The sequence below is a fragment of the Haliotis asinina genome, chromosome 13, assembly GCF_037392515.1.
Source record: "Haliotis asinina isolate JCU_RB_2024 chromosome 13, JCU_Hal_asi_v2, whole genome shotgun sequence".
Lineage (NCBI taxonomy): Eukaryota > Metazoa > Mollusca > Gastropoda > Lepetellida > Haliotidae > Haliotis > Haliotis asinina.
In genome coordinates, this window is record NC_090292.1 from 29,747,414 (window position 1) to 29,772,756 (window position 25,343).

The following is a 25,343-nucleotide window of genomic DNA, read 5'->3' on the forward strand; positions in this document are numbered from 1 at the left end:
GCCGTACTTTTTGTATAACCCGGGGATTCTATTGTTATTTCCGGGAAGCGAGGAAATCATTATTCTGGTAAATTATTTTCACATTTTTGTATTGTTGTAGGAATGTATTTGCAGGTAAGCTTAACGCAACATCATACATTTGCACCACTAACAATATGCACGTGTATGTCTGAATGTTTTTGTCTTTGTCACGGCGTAGTCAGTGAAAATGTGATGTGACGTCTGCTAGGCTCTCGGCTGAGCCAGTCCGGTGGCGATGAAGTCACCAACGTCTCCAGTGACTCATAAACTTACACCCACAACAATCGATAAGAAATGCAAGAGAAAGAGCTATTTTGTATGCAAATATCGAACGTCATACAACAAAAGCGTGTTTATCCGAATAAGCATGATGTCACAGTGACAGATGGCCTCTGACTATGGCAATATTGTACTTCATTAAACCTGTCAATGCATACAGTTTATGGTGGACATGGCCCAGTAGAAACACGCCCACCAACTCCACCAAAGTTATTTCAGTGTAGTGTAGTTATGTTGCTACAGTTTGGAATCATCAGATATCACTCTAATTAAATTGCTTGGTGTATACCATGCAAAATATGGTATGCCTGTTTGAAGTTTTTGATATTGTATTGTCAGCAGATAAAACACTGTTTCTGAAGCCTCCCTTTAGTGAATAAAATCATGGGTTAGAAGTTTACCAGGCGCAGCACCCTTTCAATCCTTAGGGTTAGGGGTTAGGTAGCCTTTAAGATCTTTAGGGTTAGGGCTCGGAGTTAAGAGTACCCTTTTCCGATCTGTAGGGAGTGCTAGTGAATCTGAAAAAGTGCGCCCTTTAACGTGTAGTTTGAAGTTTTTGATATTGTATGCCTATGAATGTTTGAAGTTGTAAGCAGTTGCATTCAACAAAATTTTCAAACAAACAGTTTCTATAGATTAAGCTCCACCACAGTATCTGAAGCCTACCCTTTAGTGAATAAAATCATGGGCTAGAAGTTTACCAGGCGCAGCACCCTTTCAATCCTTAGGGTTTGGGGTAAGGGTAAGGCAGCCTCTAAGATCCTTAGGGTTAGGACTTGGGGTTAGGGGTACCCTTTTCCTATCTTTAGGGAGTGTATCTGAAATAGAGTGTAGTACTCAAAAAAGGATGACTGTTAAGAGTTCATGATAACAGTGACTGACCACTGTAAACAAACAGGACCTTGCTGTGAACACAATAGTTTGTGTGGCTAATACAATACACTCACATATTCGGTGAATCAAACCGTAACCCTTCATGAATACAATTCTTTATTCGTGGTCACCTGAAGTGAAATATAAATGAATATATACAATTTTATATCTGAGGATGTTTTACTTGAACCCTTATAATATTAAAGTGAGATATGCAAGAGTGGAATATGTACTAGCATTGCAGTAGTGCAAGTAATATTAGTTTGCAAAAGCTGCATCTGGTACTGTGGACTATAACTGCAGTAGAATACTTTTATAACGAACACAGATAAAACGAACTGACGGCTGTCCGAAATTAACCTCTGTATATTATCATATAAAAAAGTCGTGAATACCGAATTCTCTATAATGTACTAATGGCTATAGCGAACTGATTTGCAATCCCTGCAAGTCCCAGGTAACACTAATTAACGGTGTGAATAAGGAACTAAGTGAACTCAATCAGTGTCACTGCCAGTTAGCGATGCTCACTTTTAAGTCCTCGGCAGGCCTGTGTCGAAACTGATAACATCGTAAAGGCTGTTTCCGATCAGTGCGACAGTGCGATTGTTTAATAACATCAAAACAAGGTAAGGTAGGTGAGGTGTTTGATCAGCACTAATCAATTAACTCTCAAACATTAAACTAAGCAGTTTTAAACCATAGCAAATTACAAGCTTAGATTATCTGAACTAAGGGCCAAGTAACATATTGTGTCATTCTATGCCACCATATGCCTCCCTAAAGCCACCCTGGATCACAGGCAAACAGTAGCGCAAGTGGGGTTGCGCAGCGTAGAGAATATGACCAGTCGTCATATATGCGAGCGAAGCAAGCAAAGGCTGGCAGTGCACTTCCCTCGCTTCGGTTCAAGAAATATTTTTCATGTCGAAATAAAATATCGCCACCATCAAAGGTACACTCCAATTTCCTCATTAGGTTGTGCTCTCTGATTTGCAATATTTAATAATTACTCATGTGAACATTTTAAGTGCCACTTGTGGTACATCAGACCGTTCTTCGCCTCCATTACCCCTGCCAGCTTCCGGTTCAAAGCCGTGAAGGAACAAGTTATTATTCCTTATGGAATACATAAAGAGTTACCTCCCATGCTTCATATGGCCACCACAGCATAAGTGTGTTTATTGTAGAATAAATGTTACGAAAGATAAAACAATAATGCCGACATTTAAGACAAATACAATCCAACTGAATCATGATAAAACTAGGCAATGTGGTATATCGTGATAATTTCTGCTTATTCATGTTCCTTCACCCCGTCCAGCCGGAAGCTGGCAGGGGTAATGGAGGCGAAGAATGATCTGAATACCACGAGTGGTGCTTAAAATGTTGAATGAAACATATTTCACGTAAGTAATTATTAAATATGGGGTTAGAAATCGGAGAGCACAACCTAGTGAGGAAATGGGAGTGTACCTTTGGCGATGTTTTATTTTGACATGAAAAATACTTTTTGAACCGAAGCGAGGGAAGTGCGTTGCTAACCTTTGCTCACTTCACTCGCATATATGAAGACTGGTCATGTTCTTTACATTGCGCAAGCACATTTGCGCCACAGTTTGCCTGTGCCTGGATATAATGCCACATTTTCTCCTGGACACAGAGTGGCGTTATAACCAGGTACAATGTGTATGTTATTTGTGTGTTATCTGTGCTGTAATAATGTTTGTTACATCAACCACTAACTCATGGATTTATAACATTTAGTCTTGTATGTTTCAGAACCAGCCATGTCACTGCTGTAGGTGATCACCACCATCATCTACCAAGATGAGTTTTGAGAGTCCAGACAATGAAAAGAACTTCCCTGGTCTGTATAAAGCAGGGTCGCTTAGCGACCAGACGTCAGGTATACCACAGGCTTGCTGTCGCCTCCCTTGGTGCATGCGGACTTGTGTTATTACCGTTTGATGTCATGGTGACCTCTGTTGCGCACGTTTTCTTTATTGCCTCTTTTCACCCCAAGATACCAATTTCATCATGGATCCGTTGTATGAAACCTGAGGAATATTTAATGAAATCAGAGGATAATGTCTTGAAAAATTGGTCAAATATGTAATGAAATCAGAGGAATGTGTAATTAAAAATGAGAAATATGTCTTGATCAGAGTGATATATGGTGAAATCTGAGAAAAATGGCAGGAAATCAGGGGAATATGTCCTGATTTAGGAGAAATATATCATAAAATGAGATGTAGGTCTCATGAAATTGAAATTTGAAGAAATATGTTATGAAATTAGAGGTATATTTTATGAAATCAGTTTAATCTGTCATGAATTTTAATATTGTTTTATGAAATTGAAGATGTCATGTAATCAGAGAAAGCAATTTCAAGCACTGTAATGATCACAATACAAAAGCCATTGAGATATCAGCTTAAGTTATATGGCCAAATAGTTGCATTCTTAGGACCATTATCTTCCAACAGAGGCTACTCAAGTCAAATCTTCCCATGTGATCTGTGTTCCCCTGGTGGTAAAAAAATCACAAACAAATTATCTCCCTTCTTCATATCCAATCAAAAGTCGAGTTCATCAACTTAGATCCAATATGGTGGCCACCACAGAGTTAGTTGATCAGTATGTGAAGGATAGATTCGGTATTTCACATTTAATTGAAAATAAAAAACTAGCATTAGAAAGTGGGGCCACAAATATCCATCCTCTGCCAATGAATTATGTTGAGAGGACACACAAGTCACTTAATCAAATTAATGGCTAGCTTGTGTCTATTTGTCAACCAGGCGCTCTAGATGCCATTGATCCACCATTACATGACTGAGTTTTGTCTAGAAGAAACATTTGCCCATTGTGCAGGGGAAGAGGTTCTAGTTTTCCAGAAGCATATGGAAATCACTGAGGCTTTGTGAAAGATTACATTTTGAAACAACATCACTGACTGCACAACTAAATCTCACTGCAATCAAAGGGCCATATCAGAACCAAGAGAAGATATGGGAAGATAGGACGTAAGTAACCTCTGTGGAAATAGAATGTATTGGGTCAGACCAGTGCATTTCTACTAGTACTACTTATTTCACTAAATGATACTGTTTGCTTGGTGAGAACAAAATCAGAATTGAAAAATGCCTTATTTTTAATTAATTTAAAAAAAAATTTCGAAAAGAAATCTGAATATATTGTCATGTGGGCAATGTCTGTTTAAGCTATCTTGTTAATTAATCATCATTTATTAATCAATTTATCGTGTAATGTATTTTTTTGTAATGAAACTCTTGTATTAGTAAATGTATGCACAGAAGTGTTGAAGACTAGTCCACAGGTCAGATGGACGTACAGTGGAAGCTGTCAAAACTGGCATCAGTCCAATCTGACAAGTTGTCATCACCTGCATGAAATCTCAGTCCTCCTCGTGGCTTGTACAGTTATCATCAGCTGTACAGTCCAGCACATTGTCTAAACCGGATTGTTTCTTCAGTCCCATTGAGTGCCGGTTTAGACAGCTTCCACTGTATTTTCTTCTAAAGGAACAGTTAATCAAATAATTGTGCCAGTGTGTTTTGTTATTTTAGAAGATTGTACAACCTTTGAAATCTGTAATCTAAATTTAGTCGAACTCAAAAGCCTAAACAAACAGTCCCTGCAGTCGCCTCTTGTCTCGTTTCCTGACTCATTTCTTGACTCATTTCTGGATTTGTTTCTGGATTTGTTTCTGGACTTGTTTCTCGACTCATTTCTCATTCCAATTATGCACACGTACATCATAGCATATGGATAGCATAATATGTATTCAGCAAACTGAGAAGTAAGTGCCTTGAGATAATTTTGCACTTTTCAAATTCATTCTTTGTATTTCGTAAATCTTAGAAATATGCCTAACTGGTCACAGTTGAGAGGACCTGTTGTTTATGTGGCATTTTGACAAATCAGTTGCTTCTCAATTGGAGCTTTTCCAACTTTTTTATGCCACTTTTATACCCTTTTTGTTCTCAAATACATTCATTTCAATTGAATTCAAGGAAGACAGGAATTGTTGATTTAATGTTTTTCAGTTTGAAACAAAACTGAATTACATTATGAAACTTATGAAGATTAGATTGCCATGGGGGCAATTTGCTGTGGTTACCATTGCAAGAAACACATGTGGAAGCACAAAATGTACTATGTTACTTGAGCCAGTTGCGTGATAATTACTAACTGAATATTGCTATCAAATAAACCAATGTTTGATCATTTGGCCGGAAAGGGTTTGATTCCCCACATGGGTACTATGTGAAAGCGCATCTTTCCGAGCTGTGATATTGCTGGAATATTGCTAAAAGCGGCATAAAACTAAAGTGACACACTCGCTCACTCAATGTAGTGTCCAAACACCTGCATGTGCATGGGATATTGTGAGTACTCTGCCTTACAGTATTGGTGCCTTGTGTTTAAATTGGTGTCATTTTGTGATTTTGGTGATGTTGGTGACTTGTAGTTAACTGCAGTGATTTCATCTTCATCATTACCTGGGATTTATACATTATATCTTGTACATACATGGATATGTACAGGGGTAAAATGGTACGCTCTTACCACAGTACAATAAGATATTGCGATACTTCGAATCTGCCCATTTCTGTTCATGTGAGGTAGGATCATGATGCAGAAAATATACATCTTGCAAAGAAATTATTTTGACAGAAAGATTTGATTTCTTCACCTCTTAGTAATGGATTAAAAAAGTTGACACTACGAAAGCCCAATTTTTATTTTGGGATTACTTTTTTGTGGCAAGTGTCTTTAAACAAAATGTTTGCTATTTAACATGTGAAATGCACTGGAACCTGTTAATTACTCAGTGTGAAGTAGCGAAGTGGTTAAAGCGTTTGTGCATCTCGCCAAAGACTTGGGTTCAAATCCCACATGGGTACAGAGTGTGAAGTCCACTTCTGGTGTCCCCTGTTGTGATATTCCAGGAATATTGTAAACTCACTCACTTATTCTAAATGCAGTGTTCATTATGGTTTTTCAAAGTAAGAGGACATTGGGCCCTGTAAGTTTCAGATGTCTGTCTGACCCACTAAAAATTCACAGGACCCACAGAATGAAGTTGAACAAACATTTCAGATTTAACATTTCATATAATTGGCATTGTAATTATTAACACTATATGACAACAAACATAAGATTTCTAAACAGCAAAAAAGTGTCACATGTTGCGAATAACAACTTCACACAAAGACATTGTGAAATATTCAGTCAGACACTGGGGCTGGTGAGTTGGTGATTTCTATCTGACCACTGGCGAATCTGTCAGATTTGTCAGACGGTCAGACGCTATTCGTGAACACTGTAAATGCTGTTTGAAGAGTGTTAGAAAATGTTTGAATTAGTAGGTACATGCTGATGTTGTGTGCTGTGTCCCATCCACAACTTGTACATTTATCAGCTCTACAATCCAGCACATTGTCTAAACCAGAATATTTCTTCAGTCCCAGTGAGTGCCGGTTTAGACAGCTTAGTAATTAGGCCTTGTTGTTAATGTTATGTGCAGTGTCAGAGGAGGACCATGACCGAGCCAGCAGGAAGAAGGATCTAGGGAAGAAGAAAGATGGCAAGAAAGACAAGAAGGAGAAGGGCTACATGGTGTTTGAGGAGGAGGACTCGGAGGAAGACATGGTGTCTTTTGATGATGTCAAGTAGGTAGTCAGCAGTAGATTAACAGCATGTATGGATCATTGAGTGGTTTCATTAGAGGTAGAGGTACATTGTGTAGTGTGCAGGGTATGGATGAAGGAAGATTTGTGATGTTTATTGCTATATCTGCAGTATTAGTGACTTCCTTGTCGGTGTAAAGAGGGCAGCATTGCTCTGTTTGTTGGATTGCCTGTCTATGAAAATCTTGAGATAATGGGTGGAGGTTGGATTTGGATGGTGTGGGATGGTTGGGGTGCATGTCATGGTGTTGACTGGGGACAGGCTATTTATGGGGTGGGTGAGGGTGGATGGGTGAGGGTCAGGGATGGATGTCAAGGTGTTGTCTGGGACAACTCATTTTCTAACCAAAGACAGAATTTAACTTTATGGAAGTATAGAAAGTTGTAAAAGATGTTTCTGTGACACTGACATTGGCAAGTAGATTTTGAGCTTGCATGCAAAAAAGGGGCTACACTTCATGAACTGCCAAAATATAATGAACTTTCATTCATTGAAACTGTCCAATCATGCTACTAACGTGGTAACTCTCACGATGCAATATAACCTTTAGATTCTGTTGTTTACTCATGGGACAACTGTGTGCATCTTCCAGGAGTCCTACCAAGGTGAAGAAAAGTAAACCAGGTTTCAAGTTTCCAGCCAGAAAGGATATTTTTCCCAAGAAAGAAAAGGTAAATCTATTGTTTGTGACATTCAACTGCAGGGTTTTATACGACACCCGGATGTGCGTCAAGTCCACTCAGATGCAGAGAATGGATGCAGAAAAAAATCAGTTCGTCCAGATGGGCAAACAATCTTATTCAGTGCACCCACAACACATCTATGACTTATCTAAATGTTTGCATGTTTCATTCAGAGCAGTTACATGCATCAGCAACCATCAGTCCACATCCATCAGTCCGCATCCATCATTTCGCATGATCAATGATTTATTCAAGGCTCTAAAGAAACGATCAAATCATGGGGTTCTGTACACCATTACCTCATAGAACCCTCATATTGCCTGAAAGGACACTGAAAACTTTGAGTCAGGGGTCAATGGCACCTCCTTGTTTGTGAGTCAAGGTAAACTGCTTTGGAAGACAGTAAGGTTATTTCTATCAGACCATCATCTGCTATTAGTTAGATCCGGAATTGTTTCTTATGTTAGATGTGTTGTGGGTGGATGACGGACTATTAAACACATTCGCTACCAACCTGACCTAGGGGCTGTGGGGTAGCCTAGTGGTTAAAGCGTTTGCTTTTCAAGCTGGAGACCCGGGTTCAATTCCCCACATGAGTACAATGTGTGAAGCCCATTTTCTGGTGTCCCTCGCCGTGATATTGCTGGAATATTGCTAAAAGTGACATAAAACTAAAACTCACTCTCTCACTCACTCCTCGTTTAACATGGCAGACATTTTGTATCTTATCATGTCCGGATGAATGTAATACATTGATTGGGCATGATGACATGCGTCACTCCGAGTCTTTGACTCATTTCAGTTTCCTGTGTTTTTACAGACCAATTCCAATACCAAAAGCTAGCTAGAGAGCCGATATATTTCCATAAAATTTCTTTCAGGGCTTGATTAGTCTTTTTGGTGCAGCCCAATATTACAAAGTGTAACCAAGGTATTAGTCTAACTTGTACCAGGTGCAGGTTATTTTTGAGTGGGTAAACTTCTATATCATCTACATATAGCAATGAGAGCAGGTGGAACTGGAATTTTTATGTAAGGTTGAACCTGGTTCAGTAGGCAGGTTAGCATCTCTTAAATCGAACTTTGTCCTTACAAGGACAAGGGACGGAAGTGTAGACATAGTGTGCTCTGAAACAGCTGTGACTCAATAATTTGTTGTCATATGACTTTCTGATTGTGAGTCTTTCTTTTCAAATCAAGCTCTTTTATCTGTAAGAGTTGAGTTAGAAACGGTGAGGGACCATCCAGAATTGGGTCATATTTTGTTTAAAGTTTTGTGACAAACCACTTTCCAAGTTTGGGTACTAAAACTGTGATTGTTTTCTTTCTTCAGGAAGAAAAGAAGGAGAAAGAAACAAAGAAGGAGGAAAAGAAGAAAGAAGTGAAGGAAGAGAAGAAACACAAGAAGGAGAAAAAGAAATCCAAACACGCTCTCCATGAGGTCCCAGCTGTTGCAGTCCAGAGTGAGTTGAATTTCCATATTCCCCAGGGTAGATATAGGTGGGTTCCTATTTCATGTGGCAAATCTGTGAAGCTCCTTATTTCATCTGGGAGACCCAGTGAGGTCGGCATTTCATCTGGGAGATCCACTGAGGTCTGTATTTCAACTGGGAGATCAATTTAGGTCCTTATTTCATTTGGGAGATCCACTGAGGTACGTATTTTAACAGGGAGATCCATTGAGATCCGTATTTCATCTGGGAGATCCATTATGGTCTGTATTTTATCTGGGAGATCGATTTAGGTTGTTATTTCATTTGGGAGATCCATTGAGGTCCGTATTTCATGTGGGAGATCCACTGAGGTCCCTATTTCATCTGGGAGATGCATTGAGGTCTGTATTTTAACTGGGAAATCCATTGAGGTCCTTATTTCAACATGGAGATTCATTGAGGTCTGTATTTCATCTGGGAGATCCATTGAGGTCCATATTTCATGTGGGAGATCCATTGAGGTCTCTATTTTAAGTGGGAGATCCCTTGATGTCCCTTTTTCATCTGGGATATCCATTGGGGTCCGTATTTCATGTGGGAGATCGTATTTGTGAGATCCATTGAGGTCTGTATTTCTAAGGTCTGAGGAGATGCATGAAGCTAGATATTTCCCCTGGCTACTGCCGTGCTCTGTTTGGACATTGGTGATTTTTCTTGAAATTGTCCAGATAAACAATTTTCCAGATATCCTAACCAAGGACCATGTGAACAAATTAATGAAAAATTAATTAATGATGTAAATCTAATTTAAGCCAAAACTTAAGTTTGTTTAGATAAATAGGGGCCAGTCCTGCTTGATCATCCATGTTGCAGAACTTAAGGTGACAGCTGAATTCTCATTTGTGTCAACACACTCGATGAAGTGTATCACAATGAGCTTGTGGTGATGTGCAGGATGGTTCCTGCATTCATCCGCTGTTTGCGTGCAGTCATATTGACTGGCAGGAAATGCAATCTGACGTGTCAGTTTCACATTGGGGGTGTGCTTAGCTGCATTGTCCATCAATAATATACCACACCTATCTCTCAATCTCATCTGTCTGTCAGTTTCTAAGTAACCAATCTCAAAAGAGTTCTGATGTCCTCCATGGTTTCGCATTGCTCCTCTACCAAACATATACTTCCCGATTAAAGTCACTACCAAAACAACAGGTACGTCACTTGCTGAATACAGGTACTAAATCCTCTCATGTATCAGAGACTGCTGACCTCTTTTATGTTAGGGCACTCAGGGCCACCCGATAAAATGCCATTGGAAATATTTCATCTACATGGATATATATTACTCATATGCATTGGCATTGGTTAGTGGTATGCTAGCAAAATGGAATATCCTCTACTTTTTCTAATGGCATGGAAATGCCCTGGTAAATTTTTGACATTGATAATGATTTCAGGTGAATACGATAAGCCAATATTCGGTGTACCCTTGGCGCTGTCTGTGGAAAGGAACAAGTCACATGATGGAATTGAACTCCCAGCAATATTCCGTGAATGTGTTGATTACATAGAGGAACACGGTGAGTTACAAGTACCTATGTGGATTTCTGTTTTCTTTTTTGAGAAAACCCACTGAGTTGTAGCAATATTCATTCAACCATTTATTTAAATTCTTCATTCTCATGTTTCACATTTTATCAGTGCTTCCTGACCATGTATATGAGAATGCTTCATTTTTTCCGCATCCAGACTCATGCTATATGCTTGTCTCCCTTTTCCCTCGAACAGTATGTGGAAACTTGAAGCCCATTGCTCGTTGAAGCAAACGTAAGATCAATCACTCGCCAGGGTTACCTCCCTTCCACTTTGCTGCCACTGCGTCCCACATAACTGGCATATTTTTATCAGTCGAAAAATTTCAAATAATAATACAACCTCTGATTATTGGCACATCAACAACTATTCACCCACTAAACTCCAGTTTACCCGATACAGGTCTGTCGTGTGAAGGCATATACCGGATCTCCGGTGTGAAGTCCAAGGTGCAGCACCTAAAGGACTGCTACAACAAGGGAGTGCCAGCCTACCTCCAGGAGCATGAGCCCAACGTGGTGGCCAGTCTCCTCAAACAGTTCCTCAGGGACCTTCCAGAACCCGTCCTTACTACCGCTCTCATGCCCAAGTTTGAAGAAGCATCAAGTGAGTACTTACCCTGTATGACTCTGAGGGTCTTTTATCCATTTTTCCAGCAGGAAGTGGGTTCCAGCTGATAAAGCTACAGCACCCAAGTAGCAGATTTCCTGGACCTCTGCTGATCCTGTGATCCAGGGGTAGTGGGGTAGCCAGATGGTGAAAGCTTCTGCCTGTCATGCCAAAGGACTGGGTTTGATTCCCTACATTGGCACAATGTGTGAGGCCTGTTCCTGGTGTTTCCTGCTGTAATATTGCTGGAAGCAGAGTAAAACTTAACTGGCACGCTCACTTCTGGATCTCTGTTGGTCCAGTGATCGAAAATATTTTGATGTGCTGCAGCTTTTCCTTAACTGTATGAGCCTGTGAGCAAGCACTGTTTCTTTGTTATTCAGCAGCATGCCCATTCTCACTGGTTTCAGGCGTCTAATATTTGCACCCCTTATCATTTGAATGTCGTTCAACCATATTTACTAGCCTAATTTTTTCATGGCAGCGATCAAGAATGAGAAGCGACGTATTGAGCAGTTCAAGAAGTTGATAGAGGAGCTCCCCACCTGTAACCGACTGCTGTTGTCCTGGATGATTGTACACATGACACACATCATTGAGCTGGTGAGTCACATGACACACATCACTGAGCTGGTGAGTCACATGACACCCAATATTTGGCTGGTGAGTCACATGATCCACATCATTGAGCTGCTGAGTCACATGACACATGTTATTGATTTGGTGATTTGATACACATTGAATTTTTAGTCACACACATCATTGAAAAAAATGTGTAGATGTTAAAGCATTCCAGGTGGTAGTAGAATCTCAAACAATATGGGGTGAGGTAATACATCCAAACATGGTCTCTTAGTGAAAATGGTGATAACACATATCACCATTTATGCTAACAGACCTTGGTCGGATATTACCATCCTGTCACTGTGAGTCTCTGTGGTCCCTGAAAGTCCCTGTGGTCTCTGGGAGTCCCAATGGTCCCTGCGAGTCCCAGTGGTCCTTGCGAATCCCTGTGAGTCCCAGTGGTTTCTGCTGTGGTTTCTGCTATGTGCAGATTAATGCTTATGTTGTTGATCACTGGATTGTCTGGTCCAGACTATATATTTTTGCAGACTGCTGCTATATAGCTGGAATACTGCTGAGTGTGGCTTAACACTAAACTCACTCGCTCCACTCACTCAGGTATTTTTTCACATTCTCTTAATTTTTTTACAGCAAAAGCAGAACAAGATGACACTCCAGAACGTGTCCATTGTGCTGAGTCCTACAATGCAGATCAGCCATCGTGTCCTCAACATTCTCTTCACATATGCAGGGCAGTTGTTTTCTGACACTATCATCAAGAGGTATGTTATCCACCAGTCTAAGTAAACTAGCATAGCAGAAAACACGCCTCCAAGGTTTGGGTAGACACCAGAGGGGGACTGAAATCATTGTCATTGGAATACATTGTCTAGCAAAACTGTGGGGAAGTGTTTTCTTGAACATATATACTATCAGTGAAGGATAATTACAATGTAGATGATCATTTAATGATGCTACATAACAATAACTGAAGTGTACGTAAGATCAATTTAATGAGATATGTTATCCACCAGTCTAAGTAAACTAGCATAGTAGAAAACATGCCTCCAAGGATTTGGTAGACAATCTAAAACTGGAGGGGTAGGGAAATCATGAGAGATTTCCCGACCCTGATGCTTTTACATTGTCTACTAAAACCAAAGAGAAGTGTTTTCTCTAACTTATATACTGTCAGTGATGGCTAATTACAATGTAGATGATTGTTTAATGAAGCTCAATAACAATAACTGAAGCGCAAGTAAAATCAATTTAATGACAGCAACTATAAATAGATAATTTAACTCAGCTTCTTCCATCGGCCCGGTGGTAGTGTGTTCGAGTGTTTTCCTACAAATCTAAAAATTGGAGTTCCCATCTTGCTTGGGAAAATATTTGCACTTTGAACTTGATCTTGAATGACATATTTCAATTGATTTCAAACACTCATATATCATTTGAATGTTGATGTTCATGAACAGTTACGAAAAGACAATTACAAAAAGTCAAACCTGGGAAGAGGTCTTACTAACAAAGCAAAATCCTCAAACGATTATTCTGGGAAAACAAGAGATGACCTAACATATAGTGAGAAGCACGCTTCAGGTTTATATTGTAGAGTATTATTCATTACACTGCTTATACTGTCTAACAAACCCCGGTTGAAGGCTGTGTCAATGAACCTATTATATTCTAATTTGAACATCAGTGTAGGCAGTTGGGTGATATGTGTCAACCATGTTAGTGAGCCTGACCACTCAATCCTGAAAGTGACTTTTTATGACATGCATGGCTTACTGAAGATCAATTCTAACCGGATCTTCACAGGTCCCTTACTGAAGATCAATTTTAACCGGATCTTCACAGGTCCATGTTCAGTACAGGTGTTATAGAGTAGCCTAGTGATAAAAGCATTGCACAGAAGAGCTGGGTTTAATTTCCTGCTGTGATATAGCAAGGGTACTGTTAGAAGTCATGTAAATTTGTACTCATTACTCTCTTACAGATATGGTGTGGTGGGGGAACCTAGTGGTTAAAGCCTGGCTTGCGACATCGAAAACCTGGGTTTGATTCCCAAAACGGGTACAATATATGAAGCCCATTTCTGGTGTCCCCTGCTGTAATATTGCTGGAATATTGCTGGAATCAGCATAAAACTAAACTCACTCACTCTTGCAGATATGTTCCCCCTCTGAAGCCAGCCACGTCCCGATGGTCGTTGGAGCTGCCGGACAACCCAGCTGCCTTGGAGGAGGAACTGGCTAAGCAAGAGTCGTTGCTGAATGAGCTGCATCGCGAGCTGAATGCTGGTGTCACCGACTCTGACAAGGCGGAACAACTGTGGGAGGTACAGAGAGTGGTCACACAACTCAAGAGGAAGGTAATTTGTCTTGTGATCCCACACCACTTATATCTGTCTGTGGAATACATAAACAGAGATGCCAGCCCATACGATTTGTCATATTTATTAAAAGAAAAACCAAAAAATCTCCACAAAATACGCAACTTCAATAGTAAAAAGAAATTGAATTATCAAATACCACAATATGTTTCAACCACATATCAAGCTATATGTGGATACGTACAACTCATGTTAATAACAAGTTCTTAAAATATCTATATGTTTCTTATTGAATATTAAAACTATTTGGAAAAGGTAAAATTAATTTTGGCAAAAAATACTAATTTTTGCATCAATTTTTGGCCTGTATACTAATAATCCCTGCTAGCATCCCTGTAGGGAGTAGTTGCACAACTCAAAAGGAAACTCAGTCATGTGATCCCACACCAATACAGAGATACAACTGCTCTCCAGGAAAGGTAGTTACAACTCAGTTTAGTGAATTTGGCCACGGATCTGTAAATAGATGGAGCTGTTAGCACTGGTAAATCAAGCTCAACTGACTTATCTGCTCCCTCATGCAGTTGTGCCAAAGTGTAATTTGACATTTATGCTCCTTGCCATAAGAAATGATCTTAAGGTTTTGGGGGTCAAATCAATACATTTGGTATTACCTGACATTGTGACAGTAAGAAACAGACCCACCTTCCAGTTTCTTGTGCAACCTGTTTGAGCCTCTCCATGCAGAGGAGTGACTTCTCCAAACCCCTGTATCATCTTTGATTCTGTAATACTGTCCTGTATGTAGAATACAGAGAGTAGAATACAGGGAGATGGGACATGCATTCCCACGGACTGCCTTGTGTGTCACACACCATTACTGTGTGATTCTCCTGTACTATGGGGGCATGGCTGGTGAACAGTCTGAGGCACCAGGTTAGTGATCCAGCAAGCGCTGGATCATGCCCACCTTGTGACCAGATGTAGAAACCTTTGAGTCAGTCTTTTGTGCAGACTCTTTCAGTGTTGTCACAACCCCTAGTACACAACGCGATGCACTTAACTGAACCCTCAAATCCGTTGGTAAATGACCAGAAGGTGGCCACACGAATATATGCAAACAACTAGTTGTAGGTACAGCAGTGTGCATTAAACTTTGACAAAGTACTGTGACTATGTGTCCCAGTCCACCCAGCTGTGAGTGGGTATCTTGTACCGATGGGTGCGCCACGTGACTACAAGAGTCGTATGATCCCCAGGGAGATGAGATTTACATCCAGTGATCAAGGGAATAAAATACTAGCACCTTGATCATGTTCTAGTTGCGGGGATATGTGCACTTGATAAATGTCCTATTATAGTATACAGTGTATATGTTTAATACAGAGAGTACTTGCCCAACACAAGGAAGGAATTTGTTCTAGTTTGCCATTCACCAATTGCTTTCGATTCTATAATGCTGTCTGTATGTGGAAAAGTAGACAGTTTCCCCACACATAATCTTTTATTCTGTAATGCAGTGTATGTGCAGTAGAGAGTTCTTTCACAGCAAATAATCCACTACCAATAATCATTTCTTCTTGAATAGTCTGTGCATGTGATATACAAATCATTTCATGGTAGTGGACATCGATGAAGACAATGCCTAAGTTTATAAGGAGATCCTTATTGGGGGTGTATCTATCATTTCATGTGAATGCAATGTCAGAACCTGTTCATCCCTTGGAATATTGCTTATGTTTCACTTTCAGTAGAACCAAATTCATTCGCTGAAGATTTTACAACAGAGTAGTAACAGAGATGCCAATCTTGATGATTTTATTGTAGTCGCTGCGAATTTTAGCCTGAAACTATATCAGTACGACTGCACTGGAAATTTGATGAAACTCAAGAAAATTGATTTCAATTCAAATCCATAGACAAAAGCATAAAGTTTCATTGATTAAATACATTTTTGCTCAAAAAGAGACAACAATAAGAAATGCAATGCTGGTAATCAGGAAAACTGCTGTCTAGGTCTGAAATCAACCTTCACTCTTGTTAGTGTCATATTATCTTTCTCAGAATCCTTTCTCATACTAATTTCATGGTCAGACTACCAGTTTTGATTCTTGAAAGTACCATTTGCAACACTTTATCTTTTTAAATTCCACTTATAATTTGTCTTTCAGATAAAATTTGCAAAGAAAGCTGTTGAGAGAAGGAAGGACATTGAGAGCAAAAAACTGTCTACTCATCTCCCTGAAGAGGAGGAGCTTGATCTCAGGCCGAAGAAAGCTGAACCCAAACCACCTGCAAAAACAGCAGAAATCGAGGAGAAAGAACAGCCAGATGAACCAAAGTCAAAAGAAGTAGAGAAGGCTGAAAATGAGGCTGAAGTTCAAAAGGAGGCTGAATCTCAGAATGAGGCTACATCTCAAAAAGAGTCTCAAGCTCAAAAGGATGCTGAAAAGGAGGAGAAAAAGATCAAAAGGCATTCTGGAGTGAAAGCAGGTGCTAAAATAACAGTTGAAGCCGATGTCGTTAAGTCGGCTGAGGAGGAAACAAAAGAAGCTGTAGAGGAAACAGTGGAAGAAGCGAAGGAGGTGAAAGAGGAAGAGATTAAAAGTGAGGACAAAGAGAAGGATGGAGGGGAGGAGAAAAAGAAAGCTGAGAAAGTTGAACCGAAGGCTAAGAAAGTAAACGAGACTGAGAAAGTGTCCCTTCATCCACATATTCACTTGTCTAGTGAGCCTCTCAAGCCTATTAAGGCTGAACAGCCAGTCACACCAAAGAAGGAGGAAACTGATGATACATTGAAAAAGTCAGTGGAGCTTAGAGAGCTAGAGGAAGAACTACTTGGGGATGGGAAGGCGGAGAAGAAAGTGAAGTTCACAGAGCAGGCGGAGGAAAGAGTGATGGAGGAAGAGGAGGTGGAATCAGACCTGTCAGTGACGGAGGTGGAAATTGTTGATCAGGGTAAGTGGTAATGAAAGTTCGCCCACAACCCATGCTTATTGTTAAAGTGAGTGAGTGAGTTTAGTTTAACGTCACACTCAGCAATATTCCAGCTATGTGGCAGCGGTCTGTAAATAATCAAGTCTGGATCAGACAATCCAGTGAGCAACAGCTTTGCACATGGAGCAACATGATGTGTCAACCAAGTCAGCGAGCCTGAGCACCCGATCCCGTTAGTCACCTCTTACAACAAGCATAGGTTACAATATTCTAACCCGGACCTGCATTGATAGCTTGCTGTTAAAGGAACTAAATGGAGCATCACCCAGCGGTAACTGATTTAAGTGGGTCAGTGCTCATTATATCATTAGATGGGGTAGCTTAATGGTTATTGCCTTCGCACGTCATGCCAAAGATCCAGGATCAATTCCCCTCATGAATACAATGTTTGAAGCCCATTTCTGGTGTCCCCTGCCATGATATTGCTGAAATATTGCTTAAAGTGGCGTAAAACAGTACTCACTCACTCCTCTTATAACTGTCGTGTTTTTTACAAGACTTTCTATAGTAATACTCCGCTTACATACAGGCTGGAAAATAAGAGAAATCACACACTTCTGTAGTGAGGCTAGAACATAACTGAGTTGAACAATTGGCAGACAGTGGACCAGGGCTTAGATTTTTGGAGCTGTCTTAGCACTAAGATAGCAGCTTATGCCTATCTTAGTGCTAAGAGAGCTAGGAAAATCTAGACCGTGGACCCTGGACCTCTACTAGTGTCTAGGTGGTTGTAAGTGCCATACATTAGCTTTAATATAGGGCCATCTTGGTGCTGAGAATGCTTTGAAAAATTAGTGCCAGGAATGTTAGTCTGTAGTAGTTGTGTGAGGGATTTCCTGCCATACTTTGTGACATTGCTGTGTCTTGTAGAGTGGAGTCCGATCGATGACGAGGAGATGCAGCGTCTTCTGGAGGAAGAGGAGGCCATGAAAATGGAAGAGGAGGAACTGCTTGCTATAGGTCAGTTTGTGCATGCGTGCGTGTCTCCATGTCTGTCTTTCTATGTACAGGGTGTTGAGAAATTTTAAAGAAATATATTGGTAAATTAATGACTTGGTGACAGTGTTTTCATCTTTGACCCTGTGTAGGAGATGAGCTGAGACAGAAGATTGAGACAGAGCAGAGCGAGATCGAACGCCTTCACCAGGAGATCCAAGAGTTGCAGTACCTCCGACAAGACTCTGACCTTGAGGACATCAGCTCCTCCTCCGAGAGCAGCTACGACAGCGAGGATGAGGACGACCTGCAGGACAGCCTCTATCAGCTCATCCACGACAATGAAGACCTCGAGGTCAGTCACTCATTGAAGTAGGACTTAGCATGATGTTATGTATTCAGTATCTATTTTACATCTATAATGTTAGCTGTTTTGTCCCGCCATTTTTCTCAGATAGTGGGTCCAATGTAATCTTTGTCTCTTCTCTCGGGCAGAATACCCTGAATTAACGTGATAAAATAAACACTGTAGTGTCTAAGATCACTTTTACTGATGGCGTCAAGGAACACAGCAGTGGATTACACGATATCATGCTTCGCTACGATCATAAGCAATCAATTAAAACTTCATCTAAACACAATCATGGGTGATTGGCCTATCGATCACCACTCATGACAGCTACCAGTTCTTTATTGTTATCTTCTACAAGTTGATAGAAAGTTGAGTTTGGCCCTCAACTAAACGGTCTTGGCACAAATGGTGGACGATATCAAGCATTGACCAATGAGAGGGCTTGGTTTGACCACACCCCCTTTATGCAGCCTTATGTACGTGGTATCGTCCACCTTTTTTGCCAAGATCATTCAGTGAGGATCAAAATTGACCCCTTTTCAACTCATGTAAGAGGCAACTAGCAAGATCGGGTGATCACTCTCGCTGACTTGATTTACACATATCATCATATGTCATTTGCATGGATCAATATCTACAATGCTGATCACTGGATTGTCTGGTCCACACGTGATTATATGCTACCACCATATAGTTGGAATAATGCTGTCCAGTGTTGAACAATAATATAATGTGGACGCATTAAACTGTAGCATTGTATCTCTTGGGTTACCAAACCAGCACTGGTACAAGGAGCCACACCTGCACGCACATCCATGTGTGTATGTGTGTGTGCGTCCGTGCTTGCATGCCTGCCTCCGTCTGTCCGTCCGCGCGCACGCACTCACACACACACGCGCTGTATTGTTTGATGTCATTGTGTCCAAATTGTGCAATAGATTGCTGCTCATACTGTTGATGGCTGTATTGTCTGGTCCAGACTTGATTATTTACATACATCCACCTTGTAGTTGGAATATTACTAAATATGGCATCAAATGACAGTCAAACCAAACCAAAACCTTTTCGTGGTGCTGAAATAGCAAGTGTTTTTAGATTAACTATTCAAGTATTTCCGTTTGATGTTTCTTGAAATTTTTGCGCTTTTCATTCCAGAAAAAGAATGCAGAGTTATGTCAGAAGATCCACGAGGAGCGGATGATCTGCCTGAGTGTGAAACTGCAGATCAGGCTGCTGCAGCAGAAACAGCTGGAGACCTCACAGAGCAGTGTCGGAGTCCCGGACAGGGAGACATTCCTATAACATTTGTCTCCCCTTCCCGACAGATACGCCTTCCTATAGCAGTTGTCTCTCCTTCCTAACAGGGAGACCTTCCTATAGCAATTGTCTCCCCTTCCACATTCTGCTACACTGCATACTGCCAGTCCCTTGTACCAAACAAGGAAAGGATATTAGGCACTATCATCTTATGTGAGTGATGAGTTATCTCCCTTGTAGTATAATACACTAGGTGGAGATGTGCTTAGATGGTTATATTGGAATATTGCTGAGAACAGTTTTAAAACTCGAACTAGAAGGTGAAGTCAGATTTCACGTTGTACACATACAGTGAAAACCCAGGATGACCAGTGATGGTATTATTACTACTGCAATAGTTTATACAATAGTGCCACTGGTGCAATAGCTTCATCATTGTATCTGCTTCCATGAATCTATCGACGTAAGGGCGGTGGGGTAGCCTAGTGGTTAAAATGTACTCTAGTCACACTGAAGACCTGGTGTAGTGTCTGGTGTCCCCATGGTATTGCTGGAACATTGATAAAACAGCGTAAAGCTAGTCTCAGTCAGTCAGTGGACATGTCGACTGAGCTGAAGAAGCTTAGATACTGCTTGGATTGGAAGTAATTTGGATTTAAGGAATGTAATGCTTGGATTAAAAGTAATATGGATTTAAGGAATGTAAGTCAGATTATAATCTGATGCTTCAACATGGATTCCAAGTGCAAGTCCAAGTATGGCTTTCACTTAAAAGCAAATTAAGTAGTCACAGTATTTTTTCACTTGGTTTTTCTCTTAGTTTTCTCAATAGTATGAATTGTTATTTAGTTATATAAGAATTGTCACTGGTATGTTGCCAAAACAGCAGACAATTGTGATCTGTCCAGTAGCTTTAGATGTTCCTGCAGTACACATTTATACTCCAGTTAGCCAGACATTTCTCATTTAATATTGCTGAGACGAATATGTTGATTATCCTATGATGGTTTTGATATGTTTGATATCACTGGTACAGACAAGGGGTACATTTATCAAAACAATCGTAGCCCTACAACCGTTGTTTGTGTTTGATTAGTTTATGCTTTGAAAAGGCCTTAGACATGATAATGATATTACAGCATTAAGTTTCTACTACATATAATGAATGTAATACAAGCACCTCGTTTGCATTATTTGCACAGAAAAAGTAGAAAAAGAAGTGAAACAATATCCATTGATGTACCTTTAATACATATTTGGCAAAGATCATGATATATTGGGCATTCTAGCATTGAGTGAAGGTCATCTCCAACCTGTGTTAAATGATAGGAGTTACGACAGCTGCAGTGTTAGATCAATTTGTAAAAGCGTGCGGGATATCTCAGTATGTTGCTGTGTATTTGTGTGACTTGATGGAGACTTTCTTGTACAGGATGTCAGGATATCCAGCTGCTTTCCGAAACATTGACGGAAAATATTTTGAATCTTGTCTGAAATTGGGAAGTGTGGTGATGGATCAGGAAGGATATGAGAGCTTGTGTCAAATGCTGGTGGATTTAAACAGTGTTGGAAGTGTGAGAGTGTGTATCTCTCTGTAGTTGTAGCGATCACTCTACCTCCAGGGTTCAGCTTGTTCAGCTTGACCTGTTCTACTCTACATATTCATGATCGGGAGGTCAAATGGCACGTGGCAGGTGGAGTTAGCTTCATTAAATAGGGGAGCTGAGAATGTTATTAATGCTGGTTCATGTAATGCATGCATATATCAGAAACATTAAACCATAAAATGTTGGGACATTGCTGACGATTCTCAACACTGAGATGTCAAATGGCAACCTTGTCTCGGCTGTTCGGAGATGTTGTCTATCAATTGACTAAAGTACACCCCTTCACAGTAATAGATCCTACCAGCAATGTGTGCAACTCCTACAAAAAGACAGAAAGCCCACAGGGCTGACAACTACAAAATGTTGCCGGTCCTGTTAACATGTAACCAGCCCTGTATTGAATATAGGAATTTGAGATATGGTGTTAAAAGAAAGTAAGTAATGAATTACTTGTAGTGAGGTAAACTTAAACACGTGCAAAAGCAAATTTAATAAAACCATGACTGGTTGTCACTGTTAATTCATTTAGTGTCACTGCCATCAGAAAAAGAACGACATTATTCATTATCTGAAAGTATTCTCTAGAATAGTCACATTTAGTGTTAGATAAATGGGTAGGCTGATCTGTGGAAGTTACAGTTTGATTGATCATGAACCATACAGACATCGTCTAGTTACCACAGTTGTAAATTATTTTCAAAATACTTCCTGTAGTCAATGACATGGCCAAAAATATGTACCCTTGGAAAATGTATTGGCGTACAGTTATAAGCCTGCCATGTAACTAGCCGACAGCGGGCTGCCAGCAGATGTTATTTCATACACTGCTACCAGTTGTGACATGGTCATGCAATGCATTAGTAATCACTTGATCGGGTCAAGCTGAACAACCTGTAATATCAGTTAAAGGAGATATGTTGGCCTTAGTGGTGTAACATTTCTCAATTTTCTGAATTGATTGAGCGCCATGGTGCTGTAGTGCTTGTGATTAAACAGCACATTTGTGTCTCTGTGGAGCGACAGAAGTGTTTAAATGTGGGTTTGAATCCCAGAATTGCCCTGGTATGGGGTTTGTTGGCACCCATCTATGCTAACAGACCTGCAACAGGTCAGGCTTTTAATCCACATCTACGTCTGTTCTAGATTTGTTTCTGTTTGTTTGTTTATGCTGCTCTTAGCAAAACTCCAGCTATATGGAAGAAGTCTGTAAATAATCATTCTGGACCAGATGATCCAGTGATGAACATCACAAGCATTGATCCTTGCACTTGAGATACATGCGTCACCCAAGTCAGCGAGTCTGACCATGTGATTCCATGTCACCTCTTACACTAACATGAGCTGCAAAATGATCACATCTTGACAGATCTTCATTGGCTTCTGTTGTATAAGGGGTTAGAGCGGTCAGTACTTCTTTTATGAAGAAACTATATACATAAGCTTATTAGCCTTGATGTATTGGTTCTGTTCGTCATTGCAAGTACATCGTCAATGCTGGGTGGTGTGGTTCAGACTGGATTAGACCCGTGCAAGATCCAGGTTAGAATACTGGCCTTTAGTAACTTATGCTTCTCGTAAGAGGCAACTCATCAGATAGGGTGGTCAGGCTCACTGACTTTGATGACACATGTCGTCGGTTCCCAGCTGCTCAGATCGATGCTCATACTGTTGATTACTGAATTGTCTGGTCCAGACTCGATTATTTACAGACTGCTGCCACATAGCGGGAGTACTGCGGCAGCATAAAATGAAACTAACTCACTCACTCAGACTGGATTATATAAAAGTGGAATTTTGCTGAATGCAGCTTTGATCAGCAAATACCACAAGAATGGATGCTAGCTGTACACGAACTCATGGGAGTCTTGCATGAACATGAAATGTGTTGGAGACCGAAATGTATTATAAAGGTGCTAGTTTATGTTGTAATGTGATGATATCTGTAGATTTAGTTTCTTGTTCAATGTGTACAACATTTCATGCGGGCAAAATGTTTGTTATTATGACATTGTTTTTAAAAAATATTTTCTTTCAAATGTTTTTAAATTCTATACTTGATATTTATCATGTTTGTGTCTTGACAGTGCAGGCTTTGAGAAAAAAAATAAACTAACTGCCAACATGGACCTTTCTGACAGAATTCTCAAATACAGGAAGAAATTCAACATGGATATTTGGATATGTACATTTAACAAGAGTACCTTTTTTGAGAGGCATGTAGAAGTTAGAGTGGCAACTAAGAATAAGTTGTATGGATGAACCACACCTATATTTATCAAGAGGAGTGACGTTTTGCTGTATGTTCTCGCACCATTATCAAACATGTTCATAATGAAGTAGAATCTACACAGAAACATCTCTCTCATTTTAAATAAAGAAATCGTTCTTCCATACATCTTATCCCCAATTAATCAACAACATTGTTATTGAAAAGGGGGGTAATTTTTCAATTGTTCTATTTTCCTTGAAAAATTTGTCAAAAGGTGCTCATGTTTAAACAATGCACAAAAATCTGTTTTCAAAGGTAGTTTGGTAGTAGGTGGCAGTGGGGAACCATTCACCGAAGGTCTGGGTTCAGTATTTCATAATGGTTGCTAAAGGGGGATAACTAAAGCAGGAACACTTAATAAGTTCAATATGGTGATGAAAAAAGGGCTTAAAATTTTTTTGCCATGTTGTTTAAGTGATTGGACCAATACTTTCAAAGTCCTTTTTATGAAAGTTCATTACTGTTTTAGAGGCATTTTAAAAGTTGCTGAGCTAAAGGTGAAGGAACAAGTTGAAAACAGTGTAAGAATCCATACGGAAACGTTGCCATTGTGAAAATAAAGAAGTTGATCATCCATAAAACTTTTTCCTTCACCTTTAAGTTCATTACTGAATAAAACAATTACAAAAAGGTGAAGGACCTAGATTTTTGAAGTTCCCTTAGCACTAAGATAGTCATAAGTTAATGTTAATCAGTGTCTGTCTTTAGATTCTCGACTATGCTTGTCGTAAGAGGCAACAAACAGGATCGGATGGTCAGGTTCGCCGACTTGGTTGACGTCATCGGTTCCGCATAGTGCAGATCGATGCTCATGTCGTTGATCACTGGGTTGTCTGGTCCAGACTTGATTATTTACAGAACGCCGCCATATAGCTGGAATATTGCTGAGTGCGGCTTAAAACTAAACTCACTTGCTTTTTCGAAATGCTTGAATAAACACTGGTTAGTGTTTGGCACTTGGCTATCTTGGCACTGAGAGAGCTTCGAAAAATCTATGCCCTGTTCTGTAGAGTGAAAGGTCTGTGAGTCTTTCCCTATTATGCTGTCGTAAGAACTAAATCTTCTCTTATTGCCTTGTCAGGAACCAGCATTCCAGTTGATGTGCTTGTGTGAGAAAAAGTGAATGATTTTATTTGGACTTTGTGTATTGTGTGATGTTGTCTTCAGTTTTATAGCATTATTTGTGTCTGTTGTACTGTATTCATTGTCAGATCTTCCAACTATCAATCATCCATAGGGCAGTGGGGTAGTCATGCTAAGAGTCTGAGTTTGAATCCTTATATAATTTTTTGCAACGCCATTTCGTATATTTCTGGAGGGACGATAGGGTGGCCTAGTGGTTAAAGAACTGGCTCGTCACACAACAATCTGGATTTGAATCTCCACATGGGAACAATGTGTGAACCCCTTTTGTGATTCTCCTGCCATGATATTACTGGAATATTGCTAAAAGCAGTGTAAAACTAAACTCATTCACTTTGGCTAAAAAACATTCAGAACAATACCTTGCTCCTATCACATATGCTACTCAAAAGAAGTTAAAAAAACACCCATAACAGATGAACTGGAGTCATTTGGAAAGAATTAGATTCACTTTAACTTCTTCTGAGAGGAATGTGAAGCCTTTTAGCATACTTAAATTGAAAAATGGATAATTTATTTACTGTTGTCTAATCACCTTCATCATGCCCACAAATTTAACATGTGTGTTTATGATAAATGTATTTGTAAATTAGAAATTGAAATTTTGTCCATGTATGATATTATGGTATACATGTCAAGTTTCTCAACATAAAGATTATTGTACACGG

At 39.9% G+C, this 25,343-nt stretch overlaps 1 protein-coding gene across 2 annotated transcripts; it reads left to right on the top strand.

Moving 5' to 3' along the window:
• LOC137259884 (ralA-binding protein 1-like) lies at positions 1 to 25,343 on the top strand. 2 transcript variants are annotated; one of them, XM_067797523.1, is made up of 14 exons: positions 1 to 67; positions 2,956 to 3,043; positions 6,731 to 6,875; positions 7,487 to 7,565; positions 8,911 to 9,040; positions 10,468 to 10,590; positions 11,006 to 11,209; positions 11,697 to 11,815; positions 12,428 to 12,558; positions 13,952 to 14,153; positions 16,286 to 17,072; positions 17,982 to 18,071; positions 18,200 to 18,402; positions 19,555 to 25,343. In XM_067797523.1, exons 2-14 carry the CDS (start codon positions 3,004 to 3,006, stop codon positions 19,699 to 19,701), a joined length of 2,400 nt encoding a protein of 799 aa, XP_067653624.1. In that variant the 5' UTR covers positions 1 to 67; positions 2,956 to 3,003; the 3' UTR covers positions 19,702 to 25,343. The 2 variants fall into 2 exon arrangements, with proteins under 2 accessions (XP_067653624.1, XP_067653623.1); XM_067797522.1 differs by having other exon boundaries at positions 6 to 67; positions 2,956 to 3,082.